We start from the raw sequence: 27,611 nt of genomic DNA, 5'->3' as shown, positions 1-27,611 counted from the left end.
TGTGAACCTGATCGAACAGATTGGGATATGATTGAACCTGGCGTCAGATCTCATCACCCCCCTCGTTCCCGGAAATTTACGGAAATTAGGTGACTTGTGTGTGCGGATGTCGTGGTAACTCCCCCCAGCGACCTACAAGGCCTTATTGCCTGCATGCCACGGCGCGTTGCCGCTGCTATCCTGCCTAAGGTGGGCGTACCGGGTGTTGAGTAGGTGGTCGTAATGTCCTGGCTGATCGGTGTGTGTTCAGTCCACACCAAAGTTGGCGCTGCAGTTAGAGAACTCGTATTTTGTTCAATAGGAGACAGTGTGGAACTGCATCGTATACCCTTTGTATGTAAAGAAAGGCAACAGCATGACCGAGACCTTCCGGGTCTCGTAGACGATCAGAACGAGCACGGATTCACAAGATACCTGTTTGCGAAATCCCTGTTTATTTTATGTTCACTGGACAGTTCGGAATATGTTATCACAATGGCATTGGTAACCTCAGTTGCCAACTACACTCCTGGAAATTGAAATAAGAACACCGTGAATTCATTGTCCCAGGAAGGGGAAACTTTATTGGCACATTCCTGGGGTCAGATACATCACATGATCACACTGACAGAACCACAGGCACATAGACACAGACAACAGAGCATGCACAATGTCGGCACTAGTACAGTGTATATCCACCTTTCGCAGCAATGCAGGCTGCTATTCTCCCATGGAGACGATCGTAGAGATGCTGGATGTAGTCCTGTGGAACGGCTTGCCATGCCATTTCCACCTGGCGCCTCAGTTGGACCAGCGTTCGTGCTGGACGTGCAGACCGCGTGAGACGACGCTTCATCCAGTCCCAAACATGCTCAATGGGGGACAGATCAGGAGATCTTGCTGGCCAGGGTAGTTGACTTACACCTTCTAGAGCACGTTGGGTGGCACGGGATACATGCGGACGTGCATTGTCCTGTTGGAACAGCAAGTTCCCTTGCCGGTCTAGGAATGGTAGAACGATGGGTTCGATGACGGTTTGGATGTACCGTGTACTATTCAGTGTCCCCTCGACGATCACCAGTGGTGTACGGCCAGTGTAGGAGATCGCTCCCCACACCATGATGCCGGGTGTTGGCCCTGTGTGCCTCCGTCGTATGCAGTCCTGATTGTGGCGCTCACCTGTACGGCGCCAAACACGCATACGACCATCATTGGCACCAAGGCAGAAGCGACTCTCATCGCTGAAGACGACACGTCTCCATTCGTCCCTCCATTCACGCCTGTCGCGACACCACTGGAGGTGGGCTGCACGATGTTGGGGCGTGAGCGGAAGACGGCCTAACGGTGTGCGGGACCGTAGCCCAGCTTCATGGAGACGGTTGCGAATGGTCCTCGCCGATACCCCAGGAGCAACAGTGTCCCTAATTTGCTGGGAAGTGGCGGTGCGGTCCCCTACGGCACTGCGTAGGATCCTACGGTCTTGGCGTGCATCCGTGCGTCGCTGCGGTCCGGTCCCAGGTCGACGGGCACGTGCACCTTCCGCCGACCACTGGCAACAACATCGATGTACTATGGAGACCTCACGCCCCACGTGTTGAGCAATTCGGCGGTACGTCCACCCGGCCTCCCGCATGCCCACTATACGCCCTCGCTCAAAGTCCGTCAACTGCACATACGGTTCACGTCCACGCTGTCGCGGCATGCTACCAGTGTTAAAGACTGCGATGGAGCTCCGTATGCCACGGCAAACTGGCTGACACTGACGGTGGCGGTGCACAAATGCTGCGCAGCTAGCGCCATTCGACGGCCAACACCGCGGTTCCTGGTGTGTCCGCTGTGCCGTGCGTGTGATCATTGCTTGTACAGCCCTCTCGCAGTGTCCGGAGCAAGTATGGTGGGTCTGACACACCGGTGTCAATGTGTTCTTTTTTCCGTTTCCAGGAGTGTACATGTGGGGAAGAGTTTTGTTTCGAATGCGTCATTCTCCGTGATATAGGTAAGCCGCCTGTAACTGCTGGAATCCAAACTGAGAACTTCATGGCTAGAACCAACCAGATTCCGAAATAAACACACGAAAAAGAGCTGTAATTCCGACAGCAGTGATACAGCTTCCCTCTTTTATTTGCTCATTTTTCTTCTTCTCCGCCGTCTACGAATCCCATTTATCATGAGTTCCCCTCTGCAGCAGTCCTGCCATTTAGCAAGAAACTAAATGCGGTAAACAGCAGTGGCAGATTCATTTATCTCGCCTTCCGCTGCAGTCCGCGACAGGAACGCCTTTCGTATGACCAGGACGAGAACAGCTTTAACTGCAATTTGTCATCCTGCCCCACTGGTGTCGTGGCTCTAAGCCTGCGTATATGGTTCAGTTGGGAAAGCATAACGACGCACTTACCTCGGCGTTCTTCGAAGTTACTTCTGAGAAGACATTATTAATTCTCTTAAATTACAAAAAGCAGTAGACAGTCATAAAGTCTTATTTATCACAGCTCAAAAATAAAGCTACGTATGAAAATCAACAAAAGCAAAACGAGGATAACGGAATGTAGAGGAATTGAATCAGACGATGCTGACATCGAGTATAGACTTAAGAGTTACGAAGTCTTTTCTGAATGTATTTGAGTGGAGTGTAGCCATGTATGCAAATGAAACGTGGATGATAAACAGTTTAGACAAGAAGCGAACAGAAGGTTTTGGAATGTGGTGGTACATAAGAATTCTGAAGATTAAATGGGTAGGTCACATAACTAACGAAGAGCTACTTGACAGAATTGGTGAGAAAAGAAATTCATGGCACAACACGGGCAGAAGAAGGGACCGGTTGGTAGGATGCATTCTGAGATATTAAGGGATCAGTAATTTAGTACTGGAGGGAAGCGTGGGGGGTAAAAATTGTAGATGGGGACCGAGAGATGAATACAATAAGCAGATTCAGAAGGATGTAGGCTGCAGTAGGTACTGGGAGATGAAGAAGCTTGCACAGGATAGAGTAGCGTGGAGAGCTGCATCAAACCAGTCTCTGGACTGAAGATCACAACACAATCTGTTTGTTGTCTGTCAGCACTTACATGTTTGCACTCACGGTACACAGTGAAATACCCGCGGCGGAGTGCCGTAGCAAGCCTCGAGAGGAGCTCACCGATAAAATGGAGAATGGTGCAGTAGCAGCACTGGCTGGTTGTGTCAATGTCACAGCCTGTCAAAAGCCGGAATAACCGCCTTCTGCAGGGCGGACCACTGTGGGACGTGCAGGTGGAGGGTCAGAGAGTGTGTGCAGGCTAGCGACAGGGACGTGGAGCCGTGCCTACTCCAGTGTTGTGGACAGCTGCGCTAGGTCGAGGATCCAGGGTGTGAATAGCCAGACGGAGATGGTCCCACACATTCTCGACTGGGCCGGGGAGTTTGGTGGCCAGAAGAGTACAGTAAGACCATCCTGGTGCTCCTCGAACCACGCACGTAAACTGCGTTGCTTTGTCCTGCTGGTAGATGCTATGCTGCCGCGGGAAAAGCAGACTGGACGTTGAGCTGGACATGGTCCACAAGCATAGCTGCAAACTTATGCGTATCATCTGTGCCTTGCAATTTGAGATATTGAGAGGGCTAGAGAAACAATTAAAATCGCTCAAAAGAGGAAAGGCCGCTGGACCTGATGGGATACGAATTCGATTTTACACAGAGTACGCGAAGGAACTTTCCCCCCTTCTTGCAGCGGTGTACCGTCCGTCTTTAGAAGAGCGTAGCGTTCCAAAGGATTGGAAAAGGGCACAGGTCATCCCCGTTTTCAAGAAGGGACGTCGAACAGATGTGCAGAACTATAGACCTACATCTCTAACGTCGATCAGTTGTAGAATTTTGGAACACGTATTATGTTCGAGTATAATGACTTTTCTTGAGACTAGAAATCTACTCTGTAGGAATCAGCATGAGTTTCGAAAAAGACGGTCGTGTGAAACCCAGCTCGCGCTATTCGTCCACGAGACTCAGAGGGCCAAAGACACGGGTTCACAGGTAGATGCCGTGTTTCTTGACTTCCGCATGGCGTTCGATACAGCTCCCCACAGTCGTTTAATGAACAGAGTGATAGCATATGGACTATCAGACCAATTCTGTGATTAGATTGAAGAGTTCCTAGATAACAGAACGCAGCATGTCATTCTCAATAGAAAGAAGTCTTTCGAAGTAAGAGTCATTTCAGGTGTGTCGCAGGGGAGTGTCGTAGGACCGTTGCTATTCACAATATACATAAATGACCTTGTGGATGACATCGGAAGTTCACTGAGGCTTTTTGCGGATGATGCTGTGGTATATCGAGAGGTTGTAACAATGGAAAATTGTACTGAAATGCAGGAGGACCTGCAGCGAATTGACGCATGGTGCAACGAATGGCAATTGAATCTCAATGTAGACAAGTGTAATGTCCTGCGGATACATAGAAAGAAAGATCCTTTATCATTTAGCTACAATATAGCAGGTCAGCAACTGGAAGCAGTTAATTCCATAAATTATCTGGGAGTACGGATTAGGAGTGATTTAAAATGGAATGATCATATAAAGTTGATCGTCGGTAAAGCAGATGCTAGACTGAGATTCACTGGAAGAATCCTAAGGAAATGCAATCCGAAAACAAAGGAAGTAGGTTACAGTACGCTTATTCGCCCACTGCTTGAATACTGCTGAGCAGTGTGGGATCCGTACCAGACAGGGTTGATAGAACAGATATGAAGATCCAACGGAGAGCAGCGCGCTTCGTTACAGGATCATTTAGTAATCGCGAAAGCGTTACGGAGATGATAGATAAACTCCAGTGGAAGACTCTGCAGGAGAGACGCTCAGTAGCTCGGTATGGGCTTTTGTTGAAGTTTCGAGAACATACCTTCATCGAGGAATCGTGCAGTATATTACTCCCTCCTACGTATATCTCGCAAAGAGACCATGAGGATAAAATCAGAGAGATTAGAGCCCACACAGAGGCATACCGACAATCCTTCTTTCCACGAACAATACGAGACTGGAATAGAAGGGAGAACCGATAGAGGTACTCAAGGTACCCTTCGCCACACACCGTCAGGTGGCTTGCGGAGTATGGATGTAGATGTAGATGTAGATCTCACCCAGGGAGTGCCACGTAAACATTTCCCAGACCATAACGCTACGACCTGGACCGTTCCGACAGTTGTTGATGGGTGTTTGCTGTCTGCTCAATAGAGTACAAAAAGCGATTCATAGGAAAATGCCACATGTCGCCACGTAGTGAACGCCCGTGTGCGGTACTGGAGTGCAAATTCCAGCCTTCGTCGCTGATGAACAGCAGTCAGCGTGGTGCGTCAATTAAGCGTCTGCTACGGAGGCCCATACGCAGCAAAGTTCTCTTTAGTCATTGCCGAGACTGTGTTCCGCGTCTGTTCACCCGTACGCATCTCGGCAGCCGTCGTTAACCCCTGTCACCTATGGCCCTGAAGCGCCACAGCTGCCACGGTGCCGGTTTTCCAGAGCGTGAGTTCGTAGTAAGAGACGGAAAGTCATCGAGTAAAACACAAGTAATATCTGGCGTTCCCAAAGGAAGTGTTATAAGCCCTCTATTCTTCCTGTTCTATACTACGGGCCATTAAAATTGCTACATCAAGAAGAAATTCAGATGATAAACAGGTATTCATTGGACAAATATATTATAATAGAACTGACATGTGATTACATTTTCACGCAATTTGGGTGCATAGATCCTGAGAAATCAGTACCCAGAACAACCACCTCTGGCCGTAATAAGGGCCTTGATACGCCTGGGCATTGAGTCAAACAGAGCTTCGATAGCGTGTACAGGTACAGCTGCCCATGGAGCTTCAACACGATACTACAGTTCATCAAGAGTAGTGGCTGGCGTATTGTGACGAGTCAGTTGCTCGCCCACCATTGACTGGACGTTTTCAATTGGTGAGAGATGTGGAAAATGTGCTGGCCAGTTCAGCAGTCGAACATTTTCTGTATCCAGAAAGGCCCGTACAGGACCTGCAACATGCGGTAGTGCATTATTCTATTGAAATGTAGGGTTTCGCAGGGATCGAATGTAGGGTAGAGCAAAGGGTCCTAACACATTTGAAATGTAACGTCCACTGTTCAAAGTGCCGTCAATACGAACAAGAGGTGACCGAGACGTGTAACCAATGGCACCCCATACCATCACGCCGAGTGATACGCCAGTATGGCGATGACGAATACACGCTTCCAATGTGCGTCCACCGCGATGTCGCCAAACACGGATGCGACCACCATGATGCTGTAAACAGAACCTGGATTCATCCGAAAAAATGACGTTTTGCCATTCGTGCGCCCAGATTGAGTACACCATCGCGGGCGCTCCTAACTGTGATGCAGAGTTAAAGGTAACCGCAGCCACGGTCTCCGAGCTGATAGTCCATGCTGCTGCAAACATCGTCGAACTGTTCGTGCAGATAGTTGTTGTCATGCAAACTTCCCCATCTGTTGACTCAGGGATCGAGACGTGGCTGCACGATCCGTTACAGCCATGCGGATAAGATGCCTGTCATCTCGACTGCTAGTTATACGAGGCCGTTGGGATCCAGCACGACGTTCCGTATTATCCTCCTGAACCCACCGATTCCATATTCTGCTAACAGTCTTTTTTTTAGTGGGTGACCGAGGAAAACACTACCGCTCAAAATCGACGCGAAAAGACCTCAGGGGGTGGCATGAAGGGCATCAATGAAACCACCCCTACTCTTCTGCCGAAAACTACAGTTTGCAGTTCTATGTGCAACAGAACGTATCTCCTGACAACCTTTAACATCGCTGACAATCCCCCTGACGATTCAACCCACCTGCTGGGACATTGTGGTGCTGCCATCAGATGTGATATGACTCCTTTGCAGTTTAGCATGACGGCAATTTGCACATGCCCGCAAACAGGTGCTAGAGCAACAGCATACAACTACTCAGATGAAGAGTTTCCAAAGGGTTGCCTGGCTGTAGCTCCGTTAGGAAACAGTCAACAGTTGTCCCTGTAGAGGTACATTTTTAAAGTGCTCAACAAAGTTCTCGGGTGCCATCGAGAACGTTGCTGTGCTGGGGTCTCAGAGGGATATTTTGCTGTTTTATTCACGCATATGTCGATATCCAGCAATCGGGGAGTCGCGCGTCTTACGGATACCAAAATATGGGTTTCTCATTTAAAATCCTCTGTAAAATTTCTCTCTCTACTTCAAAGCCCTGAACTGACAGTCATACGCGAGTGCGTACTGAGGTACAGCCTACGCCTACCTTTCTCTCGTGGAATTTAATTTATTGAGAATTTATTGATACAAAATTTCATTCGTTAAATGTGGGATACATAGCAGAAACACAGCGTATCGTTTTGGGTCTAACCGTTAGTTGTATTACTTCACAATAGCAGACCCTTCTGATCATTCCACAACCAAAACGAAGGATTTTCAAAATAACAGTTTTGAAATGGCGCTTCTTAATCGCGATACAACATCACATAGACACTAAGCTTTGGTGCATTTAAACATTGCCACTAAAATGGAAACCATGCACTTAATGTCGTGTAGCGTCTCCGTCTCTCACACGCATCTTCCCCTTTTCTAAGAACGTCTGTGTTATCCTACACACTGCCAGCTTCGCATGACAATTTCGCACAGTGAGGAATACAGAGTGGTCCACTGATAGTGACCGGGCCAAATATCTCACGAAATAAGCGTCAAACGAAGAAACTACAAAGAACAAAACTCGCCTAACTTGAAGGGGGAAACTAGATGGCGCTATGGTTGGCCCGCTAGATGGCGCTGCCATAGGTCAAACGGATATCAACTGCGTTTTTTTGAATAGGAACCCACATTTTTTATCACATATTCGTGTAGTACGTAAAGAAATATGTACGTTTTAGTTGGACCACTCTTTTCGCTTAGTGATAGATGGCGCTGTAATAGTTACAAACGTGTAAGTACATCGTATCACGTAACATTCCGCCAGTGCGTACGGTATTTTCTTCGCGATACATTACCCGTGTTAAAATGGACCGTTTACAAGTTGAGGAAAAGGTTGATATCGTGTTGACGTATGGCTGTTGTGATCGAAATTCCCAACGGGCGCGTGCTATGTATGCTGCTCGGTATCCTGGACGACATCATCCGAGTGTCCGGACCGTTCGCCGGATAGTTACGTTATTTAAGGAAACATGAAGTGTTCAGCCACATGTGAAACGTCAACCATGACCTGTAACAAATGATGATGCCCAAGTAGGTGTTTCAGCTGCTGTCGTGGCTAATCCGCATATCAGTAGCAGACAAATTGCTCGAGAATCGGGAATATCAAAAAAACAAAAAAACAAAAAAAAAACAAAAAAAAATGTTCAAATGTGTGTGAAATCTTATGGGACTTAACTGCTAAGGTCATCAGTCCCTAAGCTTACACACTAGTTAACCTAAATTATCCTAAGGACAAACACACACACCCATCCCCGAGAGAGAGCTCGAACCTCCGCCGGGACCAGCCGCACAGTCCATGACTGCAGCGCCTTATACCGCTCGGCTAATCCCGCACGGCGGGAATCTGAAAAACGTCGGTGTACAGAAGGCTACATCAACATCGACTGCACCCGTACCATATTTCTATGTACCAGCAATTGCATGGCGACGACTTTGAACGTCGTGTACAGTTCTACCACTGGGCACAAAAGAAATTACGGGACGATGACAGATTTTTTGCTCGCGTTCTATTGAGCGACGAAGCTTCATCCACAAACAGCAGTAACGTAAACTGGAATAATATGCACTATTGGGCAACGGAAAATCCACGATGGCTCCGACAAGTGGAACATCAGCGACCTTGGCGGGTTAATGTATGGTGCAGCACTATCGGAAAAAGAATAATTGGCCCCGATTTTATCGATGGCAATCTAAATGGTGCAATGTATGCTGATTTCCTACGTAATGTTCTACCAATCTTACTACAAGATATTTCACTGCATGACAGAATGGCGATGTACTTCCAACATGATGGATGTCCGGCACATAGCTCGGGTGCAGTTGGAGCGGTATTGAATACCATATTTCATGACAGGTGGATTGTTCGTCGAAGCACCATACCATGGCCCGCACGTTCACCGGATCTGACGTCCCCGGATTTCTTTCTGTGGGGAAAGTTGAAGGATATTTGCTATCGTGATCCATGGACAACGCCTGACAACATGCGTCAGCGCATTGTCATTGCATGTGCGAACATTACGGAAGGCGAACTACTCGCTGTTGAGAGGAATGTCGTTACACGTACTGCCAAATGCATTGAGGTTGACGCACATCATTTTGAGCATTTATTGCATTAATGTGGTATTTACAGGTAATCACCCTGTAACAGCATTCGTTCTCAGAAATGATAAGTTCACAAAGGTACATGTATCACATTGGAACAACCGAAATAAAATGTTCAAACGTACCTACGTTCTGTATTTCAATTTAGAAAACCTACCTGTCACCAATTGTTCGTCTAAAATTGTGAGCCATATGTTTTTGACTATCAGAGTGCCATCTATCACAAAGCGAAAAAAGTGGTCCAACTAAAACATTCATATTTCTTTGCGTAGTACACGAATATGTAATAAAAATGGGGGTCCTATTTAAAAAAAACGCAGTTGATATCCGTTTGACCTATGGCAGCGTCATCTAGCGGGCCAACCATAGCGCCATCTTGTTTCCCCCTTTAAGCTAGACAAGTTTCGTTCTTTGTAGTTTTTTCGTTTGCCGTTTATTTCGTGAGATATTTGGCCCGGACACTATCAATGCACCACCCTGTACATATTTCAGCTATGATTTTTAACTTACCATTATAATGACTATTGCTCATTCATACAGTTATGGTGCCCTTAAATATGAATTTCAACACCAAATAAGTAACGTTCTTAAATAAAAATTTCATTTAAGACAAAACAGTACTCCATTGCTTTGTGAAATTAAATCTTTTTTTTCACTTTCCCAAACAAATCAAACTTGAAACTTATCACAAACATCGTTCACTGTCTTTCAAAGACAATTAGGTATATATTTTGCATCTATCTGCATTTGTCTGGGCAAAGATTTTCAGCGTTCTCACTAAATGAGCCAAACTAGACCGTAATGCCTTTATCTGCAATACAAAGTGATTATCAAGCGACAATTCATGTATCATGTCACCAGTCACATTCAGAAATAAAGTCTTGATTACACACACACACACACACACACACACCAATACAAATTGATTATCAAGCGACAATTCATGTATCATGTCACCAGTCACATTCAGAAATAAAGTCTTGATTACACACACACACACACACACACACACACACACACACACACACACATCTTCAGTAATAATAAGTGGAATTCTGTGGGCATACGTATTGCATCAATTGTGAAATAAGGTGCTTCACCCACGCCTTGATGCCACTTGCACATAGCCCTGACGAAATCGTATGCATTTCAACAGCAAATGTTAAGTGGTGATGCAAAATACCACAAAGCTAATCCATGTGTAGTTTCTTACGCACAGATATTGTTACTACTTCCTGGAACAATAGTTCCCAGAAAGAAAAAAATCTTCCAGCATAACGGTTGACACAGAACACAATATATGTACAAAAAGAGGAAGTCATATAACGAATGATATATTGCCTGATCACAACACCCACTCACTGGGTTATATTAAACTTAGCACTGAAGTAAAACATGCAATGCATGGACAGCTGCTGTCACTCCAGCTGTCAAAAGCAAAGAAAAACAAGTCTAACATCAAATTCTGTTAAAGTTAATTATCAAACACTGCAACATTAGAATCAGGAGCGAATCGTACATTCTAAGTCTACGAAAAAATGCTAGGAACGGACATCCACTAGCTGCCTCGCGAAAATAGTTTCGAAGACTTTCCTATCACTGGCGGGTTAGAATATGAAGCAAATTATCTTTTGTGCTCCCATCAGACTAGTACTTTTAGCATACACAACAAATGCAACTTTAAAAAAATTCAAAGAAGCAGTGTGCTCGAAGTTGCATTTACAATGCATAGCGTTTACCACTCGATCACGAGCAAATATAGCAGTGGAACGGTTCCAGCGGAAGTCTCTTCCTCCAGAAATTTCCGTGTGATGCAATGTTAAAAGTAAATGCAGACTGACGGACTTGGTATCCTGAGGGGTGGTCATGTTTATTGTCACCTGAAATAAACAACGCGGATTTGATCTCTGTGCGGGGTGCCAGATACCAGATTTTACGCTCATCAGCCAACCAGGAAATGTCAATTCGTTTCCTGTTTATTAATCACCAGAGCCCAAATACGAATATCTGGCAATTCTGATATTCTAGCAAACCACCTTCAGATCAAATGATACCTGTGTCTCTTCAGTTAATATGTTGAATGACAATCAGTGCCAGACTTTTTATTGGAAGAAATGGTCTGACATGGAAATGGTTTGTTACTAAACCAAAACCGGTGGTAGCCAAAAATGAGTATCGTCACACTGTCTATTGGTGTGTATGATGTCCAGTTAGTAAAGGTGAAACTGCAGATTCAAAGGCCATTATTGGGTACACGACCAATTCTAGGACGTTTCGTGTCACTTACCAGCTGTTTTACCTCTAGCAACATTCTCTTAACATGAGAAACACCAAGTCACACTTTATTTTTCAGTCCACCTATAATTTAGTTGCAGGTGAATCTTATGGATTGTATGGTCGTGATCCATGAAACATTTTTGTTCGCCGATGTTTCTTCCAGAGTTGGGCTGGACAGCTTCAGAGGTGCTCCTGGTTCTTCTTGCTGGGACAGGAAGACTCAAAAGAATTAGGAGCACTCTGAAGACGTCCAACGCAGTTCTGAACGGAACATCGGAAATAGCAAGTGCCATGGACCAAGACCGTATAACCCGAAAAATTCATCAGCAGCTGAGTCAATCAGCAGCGAAAGAGTCCATTGCATGCCCCCCCCCCCCCCCTATAATTGGCAGAGTTGGCCTCTTCACAGGTAAGGGCAGACCGCCGTCATAAGGACCAAGTCTCTTGAAGAAACCAACCACCAGCTGAGGACAGCTTGTCTGACAGCTGATAAGGACACTGGGCGAGTCATCACCGATTCATCCAGACTTATTGTTTAACAGTAAATTGTTTACTTTGTCCACTAGTGTTTAGCGCTTAGTAGTCCAAAAGGGGGGGGGGGGGGGGGGTAAAAAGGGCACTTGCTCCTTCCGAAATCTGGGGTACGAACGTTTTATTCATTATAGAATTCAGCATGTCTAGCAATAGTGTCACTCTAGCAGTCACTAAGCACTGACCAGCCTAAACGTTATGACCACTGCCCGCCTGATGGTGCTGCGGGCACGTGACGCGATAACATAAGTATGTAAGCGGACTAGACACGGGCGGGAGGTCACCCTGCCGAAGAATCGACTGCAAATGGGGAAATCCGTTGATATAAGCGGCTTTGACAAAGGGCAGTTTATTATTACGCAGATGCAGTGAACGGATATCTCGGAAGGAAAACGGCGAAGCTGGTGCATTGTTCACGTGCTACTGTCGTAAGCATCTACGGAAAGATGTAGAGGGACATTGAAGCTCAAATAACTTACGGGTTTGCTGCCGGGTGATGTCGTCGACCACCGCCGATATTTCGACAGGAGCACACCCTGCCATTGTGCGTTGAGAATGGCAGGGTGTGCTGCTGTCGAAATATCGGCGGTGGTCGACGACGTCACCCGGCAGCAAACCCGTAAGTTATTTGAACATCCAATTCACCGGGAAAAGTTAAGGTCAGACAGTGAAGCTATCAGTAGGCGCTAAATGATTGGACGTCCATGACTCTTCGCAGAGAGTGGGGTTCGGAGGCTTGTCTGCTCTGTAAAGTGGGGTACATGGCGATCTCTAGCATTTCTGCTGAAAGAGCACAATGCTGAAGCACGTATAAGTCTTTCAGAGCACACAGTTAATCGTGCATTGTTGAACACAGAGCTCCGCAGCAGACCATCCTCTCGTGATCACATGTTAAACCAATGACATCGTTGTGGTGTGTGTACTGTAAGACCTTCGGTACACACACCATCAGATTATTTGACTTGTCGCTCTAACGAAGTAAGCGAGTGTCAGCAATATGTCTCGTGGTCTTATCGTGGCGTGTTTATCTTCTGCCGTTAGGTCAGACGACAGAAATGCCACTTGCACGCTTAGAGTATCAGATTGACGGTGAACAACTTTAAACAGAACTAGATTAATTTTCACACACATTTATTAAAACAATAACAAGCATATACCTTACATAACTTGATTCTGGATCCTATTTACAATTGACAATCTGAAGTTCCTTTAGTCTTGGTACGTTAATTTTATTGTCACATATCTCTGATACTTGACGAAGTGTCTATACAATTCTCTTCATGGCCATGTACAGGAATATGATAATCTTAGTAGGTGCAGACTGAAACTTGACTATAGTCTGGTACAGACAAATGCAGACTGACTAATCGGAGGTCTGTACACTCGTTATAATACCTCGCACGTTCAGGTATCACTGCGCGAGTGTGATCCGCGAGGAGAAAAGGTTCTACGTTAGCAGCAATCTCATTGGCTGCGTTACATATTAATACGCGGATCGGCGGAAGCAGAATTTGGTCCGTCTCTAAAGCAGCGCCATCTCGTAGTGCAGAGACGGACGAGCGCTGGGGCTGCGCTGTTGTGCTTAGCGGGACGCGCTCTAGTGGGAAAGTTGTGTACGCGCTGACTACGCGGAACGATGTACACAACAATCGTCAACTACGATTGCATTGGGCACGGGACCATAGGCATTCGAGCCTGGATCAGTGGAAACGTGTCAACTCTTCGGGTGCACCACGTTTTTCCTTCGCTAGGTGGCTGGTCGTCTGCACAGACGCCGCCATCGAGGTGAACGGCGGCTCGAACCGTGCAGCGTGCTGCGGACGCATGCAGCTGGGAGCAGTATCATGTTATGCGAGACATTCTCTTGCGCTTGCTTGGGACCTGTTGTAGTAATTTAAGACGCGTTGACAACTGGGAACCACCTTCATCCCTTCATGCTTGATGTCTTCCCCGACGGCGATATCATCTTTCAGCGGTATAATTGTCCTTCCCTCGGAGCTAGAACCGTGGTACAGTGGTTTGAGGAGCATTACAGTGAACTCACTTTGATGTCTCACTCAGCAAATCTGCGTGATGTAAATCACTATATGGCCCAGTCACCGCGTATGCAAATCAGCAGCCCGTTATTACATGACCTGTGTGTATACATATAATGCCATATAGCTCCACGAACTACCAACAAACTGTCGCATACCTGATACGCAGAATCATTGTTGTATTTCGTTCCAAAGACGGACAAACAGGCTATTAAGAAGGTGGTCGTAATGTTTTGGCTCATCAGTGTAAAACATGGGTTTCTGCAGTTATTACACCAATGCTGTTTCAGGACAGTCTTCCAATTTGAATGGTTCAAAGCTTATACACAGTAGAGCCTAAACAGTGCCCCAAACACTTCTCTGTTGCTCCCTCGGGCAGCCGTTGTTTAGCTTTCGAAAGGGACCACTCCAATAGTCCGACGCGCCGATTCCGTCGACGTTTCCCAGAGCAACATAAAGACTGCAGCATAGCTGCCCCTCATCGGCAACCGAATCTCGTACTCTCAACAGTACTTTGCCGTTTGTCTCTGGACAAAGAAGATGCTCCAAGGATTGCTTGTCCTCCATACAGCTGCACAATTAAGACCTGATATTGTACTGACCGGAGTGGCCGAGAGGTTCTAGGCGCTTTAGTCTGGAACCGCGTGGCCGCTACGGTCGCAGGTTCGAATCCTGCCTCGGGCACGGATGTGTGTGATGTCCTTAGGTTAGTTAGGTTTAACTAGTTCTAAGTTCTAGGGGACTGATGACCTCAGATGTTAAGTCCCATAGTGTTCAGAGCCATTTGAACAATTTTTTGTTCTTCTACGCTCTGACGAACATTGCTATTGCATACGAGGGGTGTTCCATAAGTAATGCAAGAAATTTTTTTCTGAAAGCAGGTTGGTTTTATTCAGGATTGCAATACGCAATATTATTCCCCACTGTTTTGACTACAAACCCCTACTTTCTCGACATAATCTCCGGTCAGTGCGACGGCCTTACGCCACCTTACTGTGCGAGCCTGAAGGCCCGAGTGGCACCACTGCATTTGTCAACATCGGAGCCGACGTCTTGCTGCACCAGTAACCTCCCCAACATCAACGTACTGCTTCCCGTGCAGTGCATTCTTCACTGGGCCAAACAGATGGAAGGTGCGAGATCCGGGATGGCGCTTCAGCCCGAAACCGCGCTGCTGCTAGAGTCACAGGTTCGAATCCTGCCTCGGGCATGGATATATGAGATGTCCTTAGGTTACTTATGTTTAAGTAGTTCTAAGTCTAGGGGACTGATGACCTTAGATGTTAAGTCACATAGTGCTTTACTGGTGGAGGGTGCGGCTTTGGACTTTTTCTTCAGAGGAGGGATGGTGTGGCACCACTTCGTCGATTGCCGTTTTGTTTCCGGTTTGAAATGATGAAACCATGTTTCATCGCCCGTGACGGTGTTCGACAAAAAATTGTCGCGATGTACCTTGTAACACGCTAAAAATTCCGCACACATAGTCCTTTGTCGGTCTGTGTGGTCTCCTGTTAGGCGGCGGACACACAGTTTTGAGTACCCCAGCCGATGAACAAGTGTGTCAGAACTACCAGTAGAGAAATCCAGTTGAGCAGAGAGGTATTTTACTGTGATTCGTAAATCACCAAGAATGAGAGTGTCCGCACGTTCCAGTATTGCAAGAGTCACAGCTGTGTGCGGCCGGCCGACAGCGGGATATCGGAGAGGTTTGCTCGACCTTACTGCGATGATGACAGACGCCCCGTCCAACGGTTCACTGTGGTTTGTTCGCTGACAGGTGTCCGTAGACATTATGCAAGCTCTAGAAGAGATACAGTGACAGCTCTCTGCTTGGAACGCCGCTGCAGACTCCATTTTGAAGACTACGCTTAGCACCACCACCTGTCGGAGCCGGCCAGAGTGGCCGAGCGGTTCTAGGCGCTACAGTCCGGAACCGTGCGACCGCTACGGTCGCAGGTTTGAAACCTGCCTCGGGCTTGGATGTGTGTGATGTCCTTAGGTTAGTTAGGTTTAAGTAGTTCTAAGTTCTAGGCGACTGATGACCTCAGAATTTAAGTCCCATAGTGCTCAAAGCCATTTGAACCACATGTCGGAACTTAATGAAACTGTAGGGGCTGAAGCGGCAATATTCAATAATGTCCCACAACAAATTAGCATTTTTTCAACCAAAATTGGCCGAGAAAAATGTGTTGCATTACTTATTGAACGCCCGTCGTACAATAGGGGTGTATTGACAGAAAAGCATTAGTCAGAAAGCGAAATATTATTTTCTGTATTAGAAAAGAAAGGAAAACAGCATGAAATTTCACAGTCGAAAAGACGTCCTCTCCAGGAATTTGGGCTGTTTCAACCTCCATGGGTTGCAACGCAGCACAACACACAGTCTCATGAGCTAGGAATCCTGCAGTCCAGTTGGCGTGGTGCTGGATAATGTGTCAAATTTGGGAGAAGAGAAGCCCTTTGGTTGAGTCCTAGGCTTTTAAATGTCGGACCTATCGCCCAGTTTTTGTGTGACATGTTACCTACATTTACGTAGTCAAATGTTGGCCCAGGATTGCACAGCTCAAAAAATTTAGCTTTCAAAACACGTTTTGCTCAGCTTTGATTATGCCAGATAACGATGAGAAATAGAGCGTATGAAAATAATGTAACACATTCATTAACGTCTGCAGATCTGAAATTTTCAAGGTTAATTGTTATAGGTCATACTGAGGCACATTAAATTTTATATACTTCTTATCAATTTTAGTTCTTAAGGCACCACGCGCTCTCAAACTCATCTAGTGAAATAGATTGATGAGGTAAAATCGTATGACTATCTATTTAAGAATGCTGGTCCACCTATGAAACGCAGACCAGCAGAGATTGGGTTCGACAAGTCCTTGGTAGTTCTTCGGAGGTATGGGACACCACAGGTCTAAGCACAGGCCACGCAGTTACCATAAATTTTGTGCTGTTGGTTTGCGGGAGTGAAGCTGTTGCAGACAGCGTCCCATACGTGTTCGGTTCAGTCTAATTTGATGACCTTCACAGCAACGAGAGTTAACTACCATGCTCCTGAAAAAACTGGAGCTTTATTGTCTCCTGTTGGAAGATGTTATCACCGTCTGGAAGAAATCAAGCATGAGGGGATGTAGATAGTTGGCAATAATATTCGGATAGTTCACATCCGTCATGGTGCCTTTGATTACTACCACAGGTGCCACTGAAGTTCATCTGTAGGATGGCGGATGTTTTGAACAATGTTCGCCTGAATGATGACATATCCGGACATAACATCAATGGAGGGTACAAGAAACTTGATTCATCCGACTAGATGAGATGTTTCCAATTCTTCACAGCCCAATCTCCATGATTCTGTGTCCACTGGAACCGTGATAAATATTGTCGTTGAGTCAACATGGGAGCACATAGCAGTCATCTGCTATGGTGCCACGTGTGCAACAGTGTGTGCTGAATAGTATGCTCTGAAACTCTTGTGTCTGCGTCAGATACGCCACACATCTTACCTATGTTGCTTTACAGAACGAGGGAACACCCGATCTCCACATACTGTGATGAGGTGTGGACATCCGACACATTATAACCTACTCGTGGTCTCTCTTTAACTACTCTCCATAAAGGCTCACGACAGTAGCATACAAACAGCTGATCAGCGCCGCTGTTTCTGAGATGTTTGTACCGAGGCACTGGACCATAATAATCTGCCTTTTGTCAAAGTTACTCATTTCAGTGGATTTCCACATGGGTGGCCCATATCAACACTATCATTAGTCACTATTCATCTCCGATGCTCTTATATACTTTACTTTACCATATCATACGCCCACAACGTCGTTAGGTGGCATTCAATCTTTTGGTGATCAGTGGTCACAATATGTTGACCCGTCAGTTGTATCGAAACTGGGAATTTAACCTTTTGGACAAGTTTTGGCATATTCCCATAGCCTTGTATGACTAGTCTAGTCTGATGACAGTGCTCAGTGTGATGTTGGCTGTAAGGTTTGCCCTGGATCTGCCCACAGGTCTGGTGATCTGCAACTGGTGCGTCGTCCTCAGCATCCTGATGACCGTGTGGTGCACGTTCGATGCGGCGGGCCGCTCCTGGGTCAAGATGAAGGAGTACCAGCGCAGTACCAGGGACGCAGACTCCAGGAGGCCCTACCGCCGCTCCACCAGCACCAGCCGCAACTGGAGGCAGAGGTGGGTCAGCCTGGAGTGTACAGTGTCACGTGATGCAGTCTAACTACCCACAAATGGAGACAGATGTGGATGAGGCTGGACTGTCCAGCGTCAGCTGGGGAATTCTGACCAGCTGCAAATGGAGGTAGAGGTGGGTCTAGCTGGTCTGTCCAGCGTCAGCTGGGGCATTCTGACCAGCTGCAAATGGAGGTAGAGGTGGGTCTAGCTGGTCTGTCCAGCGTCAGCTGGGGCATTCTGACCAGCTGCAAATGGAGGTAAAGGTGGGTCTAGCTGGTCTGTCCAGCGTCAGCCTCAACTGGAGGCAGTGGTAAGCAAAGCTGGACTGTCCAGTGCAGCTGGGGCATTCTAACCAGCCACAGCTGGAGGCAGAGTTGGGTGAGGGTAGACTGCACAGTGTCAGCTGGGATATTCGAATCAACCGCAACAGAGGCAGAGCTGGGCACAGGCTTTGTGCTGTGCCTCTCAGTAAATACCCTGTTATGGCATCAAGTGTTACGAAGAAGTACATAAAACAACATGTCAACTGACTGTGCTGTTGGTTACTTGTAGAATATTTCACTCATTATGACTAAGTAATGTCCTCTCTTCCAAGGTTGATCGCTGGTAAAGTACGTTGATGATATATTGCGTTTAAGGACAGATGTTGCCAGACAACTTCAAAATTCATTAAATATTTGAATCTTGAGCACGACATCGAATCCACAGTGGAGTTTGGGAGTAACTATGAAATTACTTAGGCCTAACCAGAAGATATCCATTACTTTATTCATACTTGTAAGATAAAACACGCTGCCCTCCCTTCAGTGATATGGCAGGTAATGTTCATCTTCACGAGTAACGAAATATTCTAATCTGAATTAAATGAACTAAAAAAAAGCATGAAGTAATGATTGCACTACTGCCTTGTTGGATTCCATGCTGTATAAGAAACAATATCAACAGGTCTCTGCTCTTCTTTACCTTGTGCTCTAACCACGACCTCAGAATCTCAGTAACTGCTGCTCAGATCCATATTTACAAAATCCTTCTCAGACTGTGGCTAGAAAGCTTAAATTTATGAATTTGAAAACATCATTTTACGTGCACAACACTACTTCACATATTTTCCCAATGCTAAGGATAGTACATCAGCTTTCGAAAAGAGTAGTGTATACAAAATCACTTGTAATTGTGGGGAATTCTATGTAGGCTTTTGTGGCGGCGCAACATCCACCCGCTGAAGGAACAACATAGAAGTTGGAGAATCAGAAAAGTAGACTTTGCCTTTGCAGACTCTGATAAATAAAAAGCACAGCTAAAAAGCTCAAAATGGAGTCCTACACATTATCAACAAAGAGAGAAATATGAAACATCTTTAAATAATGATAATGTTACCATATAGCTATTTGCCCAAACTACCCTGAAATATCAGACACAGATCCCATACTCACCACTTTTAACTGCAGATACTTCAAACAAAGTCACCCAGACTAACTTGTAATTCATATGCATGTATTGTCTTTATTTCAGTTATTATACTTGCCCTTTAAATTTACGTTGTACAATAAATTACAGTTGTTTCCTTTACCAGTTTAGTCTCTCACTAGTAATATCATACTTATTTTAGACGTATTACTTGTTCCGTCATGCTTCGAAACTTGTCGCTAAAGTTTATTGTATTTTTCTCAGTTCATTTTTCTTGTCTGAACAATTGTTCTATTTATCCTATAGTTTGTTAACTCAATATATCATACATTTTTTTCTAAGCTAAATACTTTTATTCCTATATTTATCCAAATACACTTAACACATACGAAAACCGACGTAGGAAGAAATTATCGAATGGGGAAAGATCGGTAGATATGATGTACATGTACAGACAAAGAAATGATTATAATTTCAGAAAATATGGATGATTTATTTAAGACACAGCTTTAGAGATTGAGTAAGTCAATAATGTGTTGGTCCACCTCTGACCCTTGTGCAAGCAGTTACTCGGCTTGGCATTGATTCACACAGTTATTGGATGCCTTCCTGAGGGATATCGTGCCAAATTCTGTACAGTTCGGGCATTAGATCGTCAAAATTCGAAGATGGTTTGAAGGCTTTCCCATAATGCTCGAAACGTTCTCAGCTGGCCAGGGATCGGGCGATCTTTCTGGCCAAGGTAGTGTTTGAGAAGCACGTAAACAAGCAGTAGAAATGTGAGTGTATGCTTTCCCGGCGTATACAGCTGGCGAAGAGTTCTCGGGCTTCCAGCCGGGTGGCGGTGTCTTCAAACAGCGACGTTTCGACGAGTGACATACTCATCATCTTCTGGCGAAGTGCCGAGACTTTGCGGATGCCGGTCCCTTTATACCTGCGGTGTGCCCCCCACCACCTGGCCGCGGGAGGCTGGGTCCAGAGGAGCCGGCGGGCGAGGTGGAGGGGGAAGCGGGTGCGCCGTTCGTGTCTCCGTCAGAGCATTCTGATTGCGTCTCGTGAGCTGGACGGTTCTTGTTGCGTTCCTGGCGTATTGCGGCTAATGCTGGATTCCAGGCCGCGCTCAGTTGATAGCCTTCGTCCCTGTTCACAAGGTTCTCGTGGACCCGTATTTCTATTGATTCTTTAATGACGCTATCCCAATAGCTCCCGGCTCGGCATAGCACCCTGGTGTTTTCGAAGCCGGGAGCTATTGGGATAGCGTCATTAAAGAATCAATAGAAATACGGGTCCACGAGAACCTTGTGAACAGGGACGAAGGCTATCAACTGAGCGCGGCCTGGAATCCAGCATTAGCCGCAATACGCCAGGAACGCAACAAGAACCGTCCAGCTCACGAGACGCAATCAGAATGCTCTGACGGAGACACGAACGGCGCACCCGCTTCCCCCTCCACCTCGCCCGCCGGCTCCTCTGGACCCAGCCTCCCGCGGCCAGGTGGTGGGGGGCACACCGCAGGTATAAAGGGACCGGCATCCGCAAAGTCTCGGCACTTCGTCAGAAGATGATGAGTATGTCACTCGTCGAAACGTCGCTGTTTGAAGACACCGCCACCCGGCTGGAAGCCCGAGAACTCTTCGCAAGCAGTAGAAAGTCTCGCCATGTGCGGGCGGGAGTTATCTTGCCGAAATGCAAGCCAAGGGTGGCTTGCCACGAAGGGCAACAAAACGGAGCCTGGAATATCATCGACGTACCGATGTGCTGTAAGGGTGTAGCGATGACAACGAACGGCATCCCATACGATCAGTCCTGGTTGTCGGGTCGAATGGCGGGCGATAGTCATATTGGGATTCCACTGCTGTCCCGGGCTGCTCCAGATAATTGTTCGGCCTGGAATCACATTGACGGGGTTGAATTCTCTTCAGTTACGATTCCCGCTTCGAACTGAGCCCCAATGACCACCGAAGACGCGTCTGGAGACACCACTGACAGCGGAGAGATGGTCCAGTCTGACGGCTCGACGACTATTAGTGATTAACTGGAATGAAATTTGGTTGTCATCCACAGGACGCTTACAGCACAGCAGTACGTCTACGATCTTATATCTTGTAACCCCCCATGACAAGCCATCCTAGGCTTTTCAGGACGATAAGCGCCCCCCCCCCCCCCCCCACTACCTCTTCCCCCCGCCCTCAGTACACGATGAGAGTTTCTACTGCTTGTCTTCGCGGTTGCGAAACACTACCTTGGCCAGCAAGGTCTCCGGATCTGTCCCCAACTGAGAAAGTTTGAAGCACTTTGGACTGGATCCTCCAACCGTCTCCAGATTTTGACGCGTCAATTGGACAGAATTTTGCATGATATCCCTCAGGGGAACATACAACAATGTCCCAAGCCGAATAACTGCCTGCATAAAGGCCACAGTGAATCAATCTCTGTCTACCCCTGCAATTTTTAGCCTCCGCAACTTTCTCTAGAACCATGGAAGTTATTCCCTGATGTCTTCACACATGTCCTAAAATCGTAAATCCTCTTCTTGTCAGTATTTTCCATATGTTCCTTTCTTCAGCGTACCTTTAACATTGTTATTCGTTCACCTTGAATTCCATTTATATTCTTGAACATTTGTTTTATTTCTGTCATTGCTTCTTTGATGTATATATTGTCGCAGAAGCTGAGCAGCACAGTCACCGTGATGTAGTGCTCATGATACTCTTACATTCCACTACAAGATCCATGGGTTGATGCATGGCATGACACGTGAAAGTTACTTTTCTAGCGCAGACTGCAGCAATGATCATTTCATCCAGCACGCATAGTCTCCACAAACTCGGATGTGCATTTTCTCATCTCGGCTAGCATAACTTTCGAGCGACCACAATCTATCATTATCTGAGAAGCTTTCAAAAAGTCCCATCCAACAATGACGTCATTACTACACTCTTGTAAGACGATTAATTCTAAGGGCGTTGTATGGCCACTTATACCCACACATCTTCCTGCAGGTTTTACATATTTCCCATTATCCACTTTCAGCAGAGATGTTTTGGTGTCGACGACTACTGTTTTCTGCAACTGGCGACGGTACTTATCCGAAATGACTGGACATGATGTTCCAGAGTCCACAAGGCTGGTCGGCCATCCATGAGGAAATCGACGTCGTCTCCTATCATTATTGTAGTGAAGGATGGCGGAGCACTTTTCTCTTCGGCGGCCGTACCTCCAAGGAAAGTCGCAACCTTTAGTTTTCCAAGTTGCGTCGGCTAGGTCATCGGTTGGAGCTTCTAAACGGCGATGGAGACCTTGATCGGCGTGTTGGGGAGCGTCCTCTCGACTAGCTTCGATGGTGACCTGCGTCGTCCTGCACCCACATCTCCTTGTTCATCTTCGTCGTCCCGGAGTTGGCCTCGGCTAAGATCGGTCTGCTGTCTTCTGGCGCGGGCGTCATCATATATTCGCCACCTTTCTCGACAGAAGCGCACCACATGTCCCGGTCGTCCCCGGTGGGAACATACTGGTTGGTTATCCTGGGTCCTCCAGACATCAGTCTTCCTTGGTGCATAAACAGGTTCCTCATGCGGCATTGTAGGAACGTAACTTCGCCTGGGTCTCGACTTTTTCACCGTTTTAAAGGTAAATGAAGGACGTGAGATTGGGTTCAATGTCTGTTCCACTTCCTCCCTTATAACCTCTTGAAGCGTCTCGGTTTTTTGCTCGCCGTGCAATCCAAGTGCCTTCTGAACTTCCTCTCTCACTATCTGACGATGAACGCTTGTGAGATCCGTTCCTTCCTCCATCACAGACAACGATACGACGTTTGGAATCCGTTCAAACTTCTTGCGTGTAATTCTTTTTTGATGTATTGTCTCGATATACTGGCAGCATTTTATGAAGTCGTCTGCTGTCGAAACCTCCTTCAGGAGTAGGGCATGATACATGTCCTCAGCAACTCCCTTCATGAGACGTGCAACCTTATCTTCCTCCTTAATTCTAGGATCCACTATTTTACACAGCTCCAAGACGTCTTGAATGTAGGATGCTGTAGTTTCTCCTGGACGCTGTGTCCTGCACTTTAATTTATTTTCAGCCTTGCTCTTCTGTCGTTATGTGTCGCCGAAATACTTACGCAGATCCGCCTGGAATACTTCGCAGCTTGTCAACTTCTCCTCGTTGTTCTCATACCATTGCTTGGCAGTGCCCTCCAAGTAGAAAAATACGTTAGCCAAATACACGGTGTCATCCCATTTGTTAAAATTGGCTATACGCTGATATACCTTCAGCCACTTGCTTGGATCTTGGACATCGTCACCAGAGAACCCGGAAGGATGTCTCATGTGGTGGCACACAGTTGCTTTCATCGTAACGTCCTCTTCTTCTTCTGCCTCCGATAGATTGCGATCTGTTGAATATGGCTCGAACTCGGGTTTCTCGCCACGTAAACGGCGGCTCTGTCGTGGCCTGATGGGAGCCACTGTGTCGTCGATAATGTGCGCTATCGTATGGTCCAATACCCAGCGCCTCCACCAGAATAATGTCACGTAGAAGAAGATGTAATGAGATGAATGACGAACACTAACTTCACTTAACAAAGGTTTATTCAGCAGTTGCACATACAAGAGCGCGGAGCGAACTGCCTCCGGCCACAACACATACGGTATATATAGTTACAGATCATTCCCGTACGATGATTCTTGACATTTGTGGATACTTGTAGAATGTACTCGAACCGAATATAGAAATTGGAATTGTACAGTCCAAGTGAGTTTTGAACTCACGACTCTCCTAGCAGCAGTTTAGTTATCATAACCACTACACCACGGAGCTACTCAGCTTCCTCTCCGAGTATATTGAATAGTATACGCGAAAGACTGTATCCCTGTCTTGCAGCTGCGCGGTCTGGGGCGCCTTGCACGGCCCGTTCGGCTCCCCCTCCCCACTCCCTCCCCCCAACTGAGGTTCGAGTCCTCCCTCGGGCATGGGTGAGTGTGTCGTCCTTAGCGTAAGTTAGTTTAAGTTAGATTAAGTTGTGAGTAAGCTTAGGGACCGATGACCTCAGCAGTTCGGTCCCATAAGACCTTACCACACATTTCCAACTTTTTTCAGTCCGAGCTGATTGTTGTTGTTCTTCCAGACGTACTTCAGTGTCTACACAGGCGTGAGAAGGCCGTCAAACGACGCTGTACGGACTGTCAGTGGCTCGGCAGCAAGCTGGAAAGCAGAAGCCAGCAAGAGGTAACGAAACCTCGCCGTGCTAGTGGCAGAAGCAGGAAATCCGAAAACCGTGTAAAGCCGCACACGGGGTATGGACACAACACACGGCAGGCTCGGGCGGCTGGCGACTGAAGACACGGAAACGGGTCACGACGCAAAGTTCGAAACGAGATCTGCGTCAGTTGCACTAAAAAATAACCAGACCTGTTAATCACAGAGTTTGACAAGTCAGCAGTATGTTGTAGAGCGCCTTTTCTTATTGACTAGCAGCTTTTTATTCGACACCAGGGAGTTTACGAGAAAATCGATGTTGATTTTTCCTGCGCAGCCCGACGGCTAAGTTGACACCTACTATGTTGGTGGTACTAGTTCAAATCCCGCACGTGTCCTTTACTTTTCTTTTAGTTTCATCACACAGAATACTCTTAAACAGCATGTGCCGTGCAAAATTATTCACAGATAGTCATTTTCGAGTAGTAATTGCATTAAGAAACCAATCATTAAATCACACTTTTCTCCAAAATGTGCCCCGTTTGTGGTTCGTATCTAAAATTCGAAATATTTGGACAGGTCTGACGAGCTCGCAACGGTGGACGAAGTATTAGTATCTGAGGAACGATTCCACATGCAGACGAAAGCACTCCTTCCTCATTCCTCAAATACCATCCGGAATTATGTGCCAACACGGTAGGCGATGCAAGAGATAGCGAGCAATACACATTTGAAGAAAGCTTACTGTAATGATTGATTTATTTATGAAATTAATACGGTGAAAATAGTTATCTATGAAATACTATTTAATGATATACTATTTAATGATAATCTGTACGATTAAACTGAAGGCAAAAAGAAAGTATGCGGGCAGGGTTTGAACATGTACAACCTGCGTCATACCTGTAAACCTTAGCAGCTGCGCTACGCTCAATAAGTCGAAAAAAATGCTAAAGCTACGGGTATAGAGGTTACGCATAATACTTAAACATCTGGAATGAAATTTTCATTCTGCAGCGGAGTATGCGCTGATATGAAACATCCTGGCAGGTTAAAACTTTTTGCAGGACCCAAACTTGAACGCAGGACCTTTGCCTTTCGCGGCTCAAGAGTTCTACCGACTGAGTTGACCAAGCACGACTCACGAGCCATCTCCACAGCTTTACTTCCGCCAGTACCTCGTCTCCTACCTCACAAATTTCATGGAAATACCTATGCTCTCAGTGTTTTCCATCTCTGCTGGATTAGGTGGCCCGCGAGATCGTAATAAATTATGTGCCGGACCCCAAACCTTGTTTAAACTCGAATCTCTTTCCCGATGTATTAGGTTTCCAACATACCCTAAGAAATAAAAGAGCACCAAAGGGCGTAGTGGGCGTCCAGAGTGGAACCCAGAACCAGCTGTAAATAGCACAATGAGATCAACACTAGGTCATAGACTGACTGAAGTCCAGGCAGCGAGTACACATAACAGCACAATTCGCAGCACCTGAAGAAGATAGCTGAGTCGGTCGCCGAAACGTTGAGAGTAAAATGACAACAGCTACTCGGCAGAACCCGTGAAGCCACGTAGTCTTTATACGTCGCTCTATGCGCGCAAGTTTGTTCTAAGCTGCCACCAATTAAAAAGAAGGAAAAGGCCCTAACGCTCTAAAATATCTTGTGTAACAACTTTTAATTCAGGTCCCATTCCGTAATCAAATGTAAAGCTAGTTTTCCACTCTCAGAGAGCTTTTGTGAGTAACACGTGTCGCGTAAATAGCGCTGAGAGTCTGCTCTAATGCTGACAACGGGACACTTGTTGTCGTGGTGTTCTTCAGTCCGCAGACAAGTTTCATGCAACTTTCCGTGCTGCTCTATCCTGTACAAGTCTCTTCACCTTCGCATAACTACCGTAACTTACAACCTTCTGAATCTGCTTACTGTATTCATCTCTTCGTCTCCCTCCACAATAACCCCTCCCCAGCCTCCCCACACTTCTCTCCAGTGCTAAACTGGTGATCCCTTGATATCTCAGAATGCATTCCATCATACATCAACTGATCTCTTCTTCTAGTCATTTTGTGCCACAAATTTCTTTTCTCCCCAACTCCTCATGAGTTACGTGATCTATCCATCAAATTTTCAGCATTTTTTATAGTATCAAATTTCAAAAGCTTTTATTCTCTTCATGTTTAAACAGTTTATTGTCCATGTTTCACTTCCATACATGACTTCACTCCATACAAATACATCACTGGCCACTAAAATTGCTATACCAAGAAGAAATGCAGATGATAAACGAGTATTCATTGGACAAATATATTATACTAGAACTGACATGTGATTACATTTTCACGCAATTTGGGTGCATAGAACCGGAGAAATCAGTACCCAGAACAACCACCTCTGGCCGTAATAACGGCCTTGATACGCCTGGGCATTGAGTCAAACAGAGCTTGGATGGCGTGTACAGGTACAGCTGCCCATGCAGCTTCAACACGATGCCATAGTTCATCAAGAGTAGTGACTGGCGTATTGTGACGAGCCAGTGGCTCGGCCACCATTGACCAGACGTTTTAAGTTGGTGAGAGATCTGGAGAATATGCTGGCCAGGGCAGTAGTCGAACATTTTCTGCATCCAGAAAGGCCCGTACAGTACCTTCAACATGCGGTCGTGCAG

The 27,611-nt window shown here is 46.3% G+C and overlaps 1 protein-coding gene across 1 annotated transcript in view; it reads left to right on the top strand.

Annotated features, from left to right (window-relative positions):
• LOC124545529 (diacylglycerol lipase-alpha) overlaps positions 1 to 27,611 on the top strand; it is a 454,063-nt gene that overhangs the window by 90,268 nt on the left and 336,184 nt on the right. Inside the window, exon 5 of the mRNA XM_047124477.1 lies at positions 18,169 to 18,346. Coding sequence (XP_046980433.1) covers positions 18,169 to 18,346 — 178 coding nt within the window. The remainder of the gene's footprint in view (positions 1 to 18,168; positions 18,347 to 27,611) is intronic.

The sequence above is a fragment of the Schistocerca americana genome, chromosome 8, assembly GCF_021461395.2.
Source record: "Schistocerca americana isolate TAMUIC-IGC-003095 chromosome 8, iqSchAmer2.1, whole genome shotgun sequence".
Classification (NCBI taxonomy): domain Eukaryota; kingdom Metazoa; phylum Arthropoda; class Insecta; order Orthoptera; family Acrididae; genus Schistocerca; species Schistocerca americana.
The sequence above is the reverse complement of the archived record's forward strand: the minus strand, read 5'-3'. Positions and strand labels throughout refer to the sequence as shown.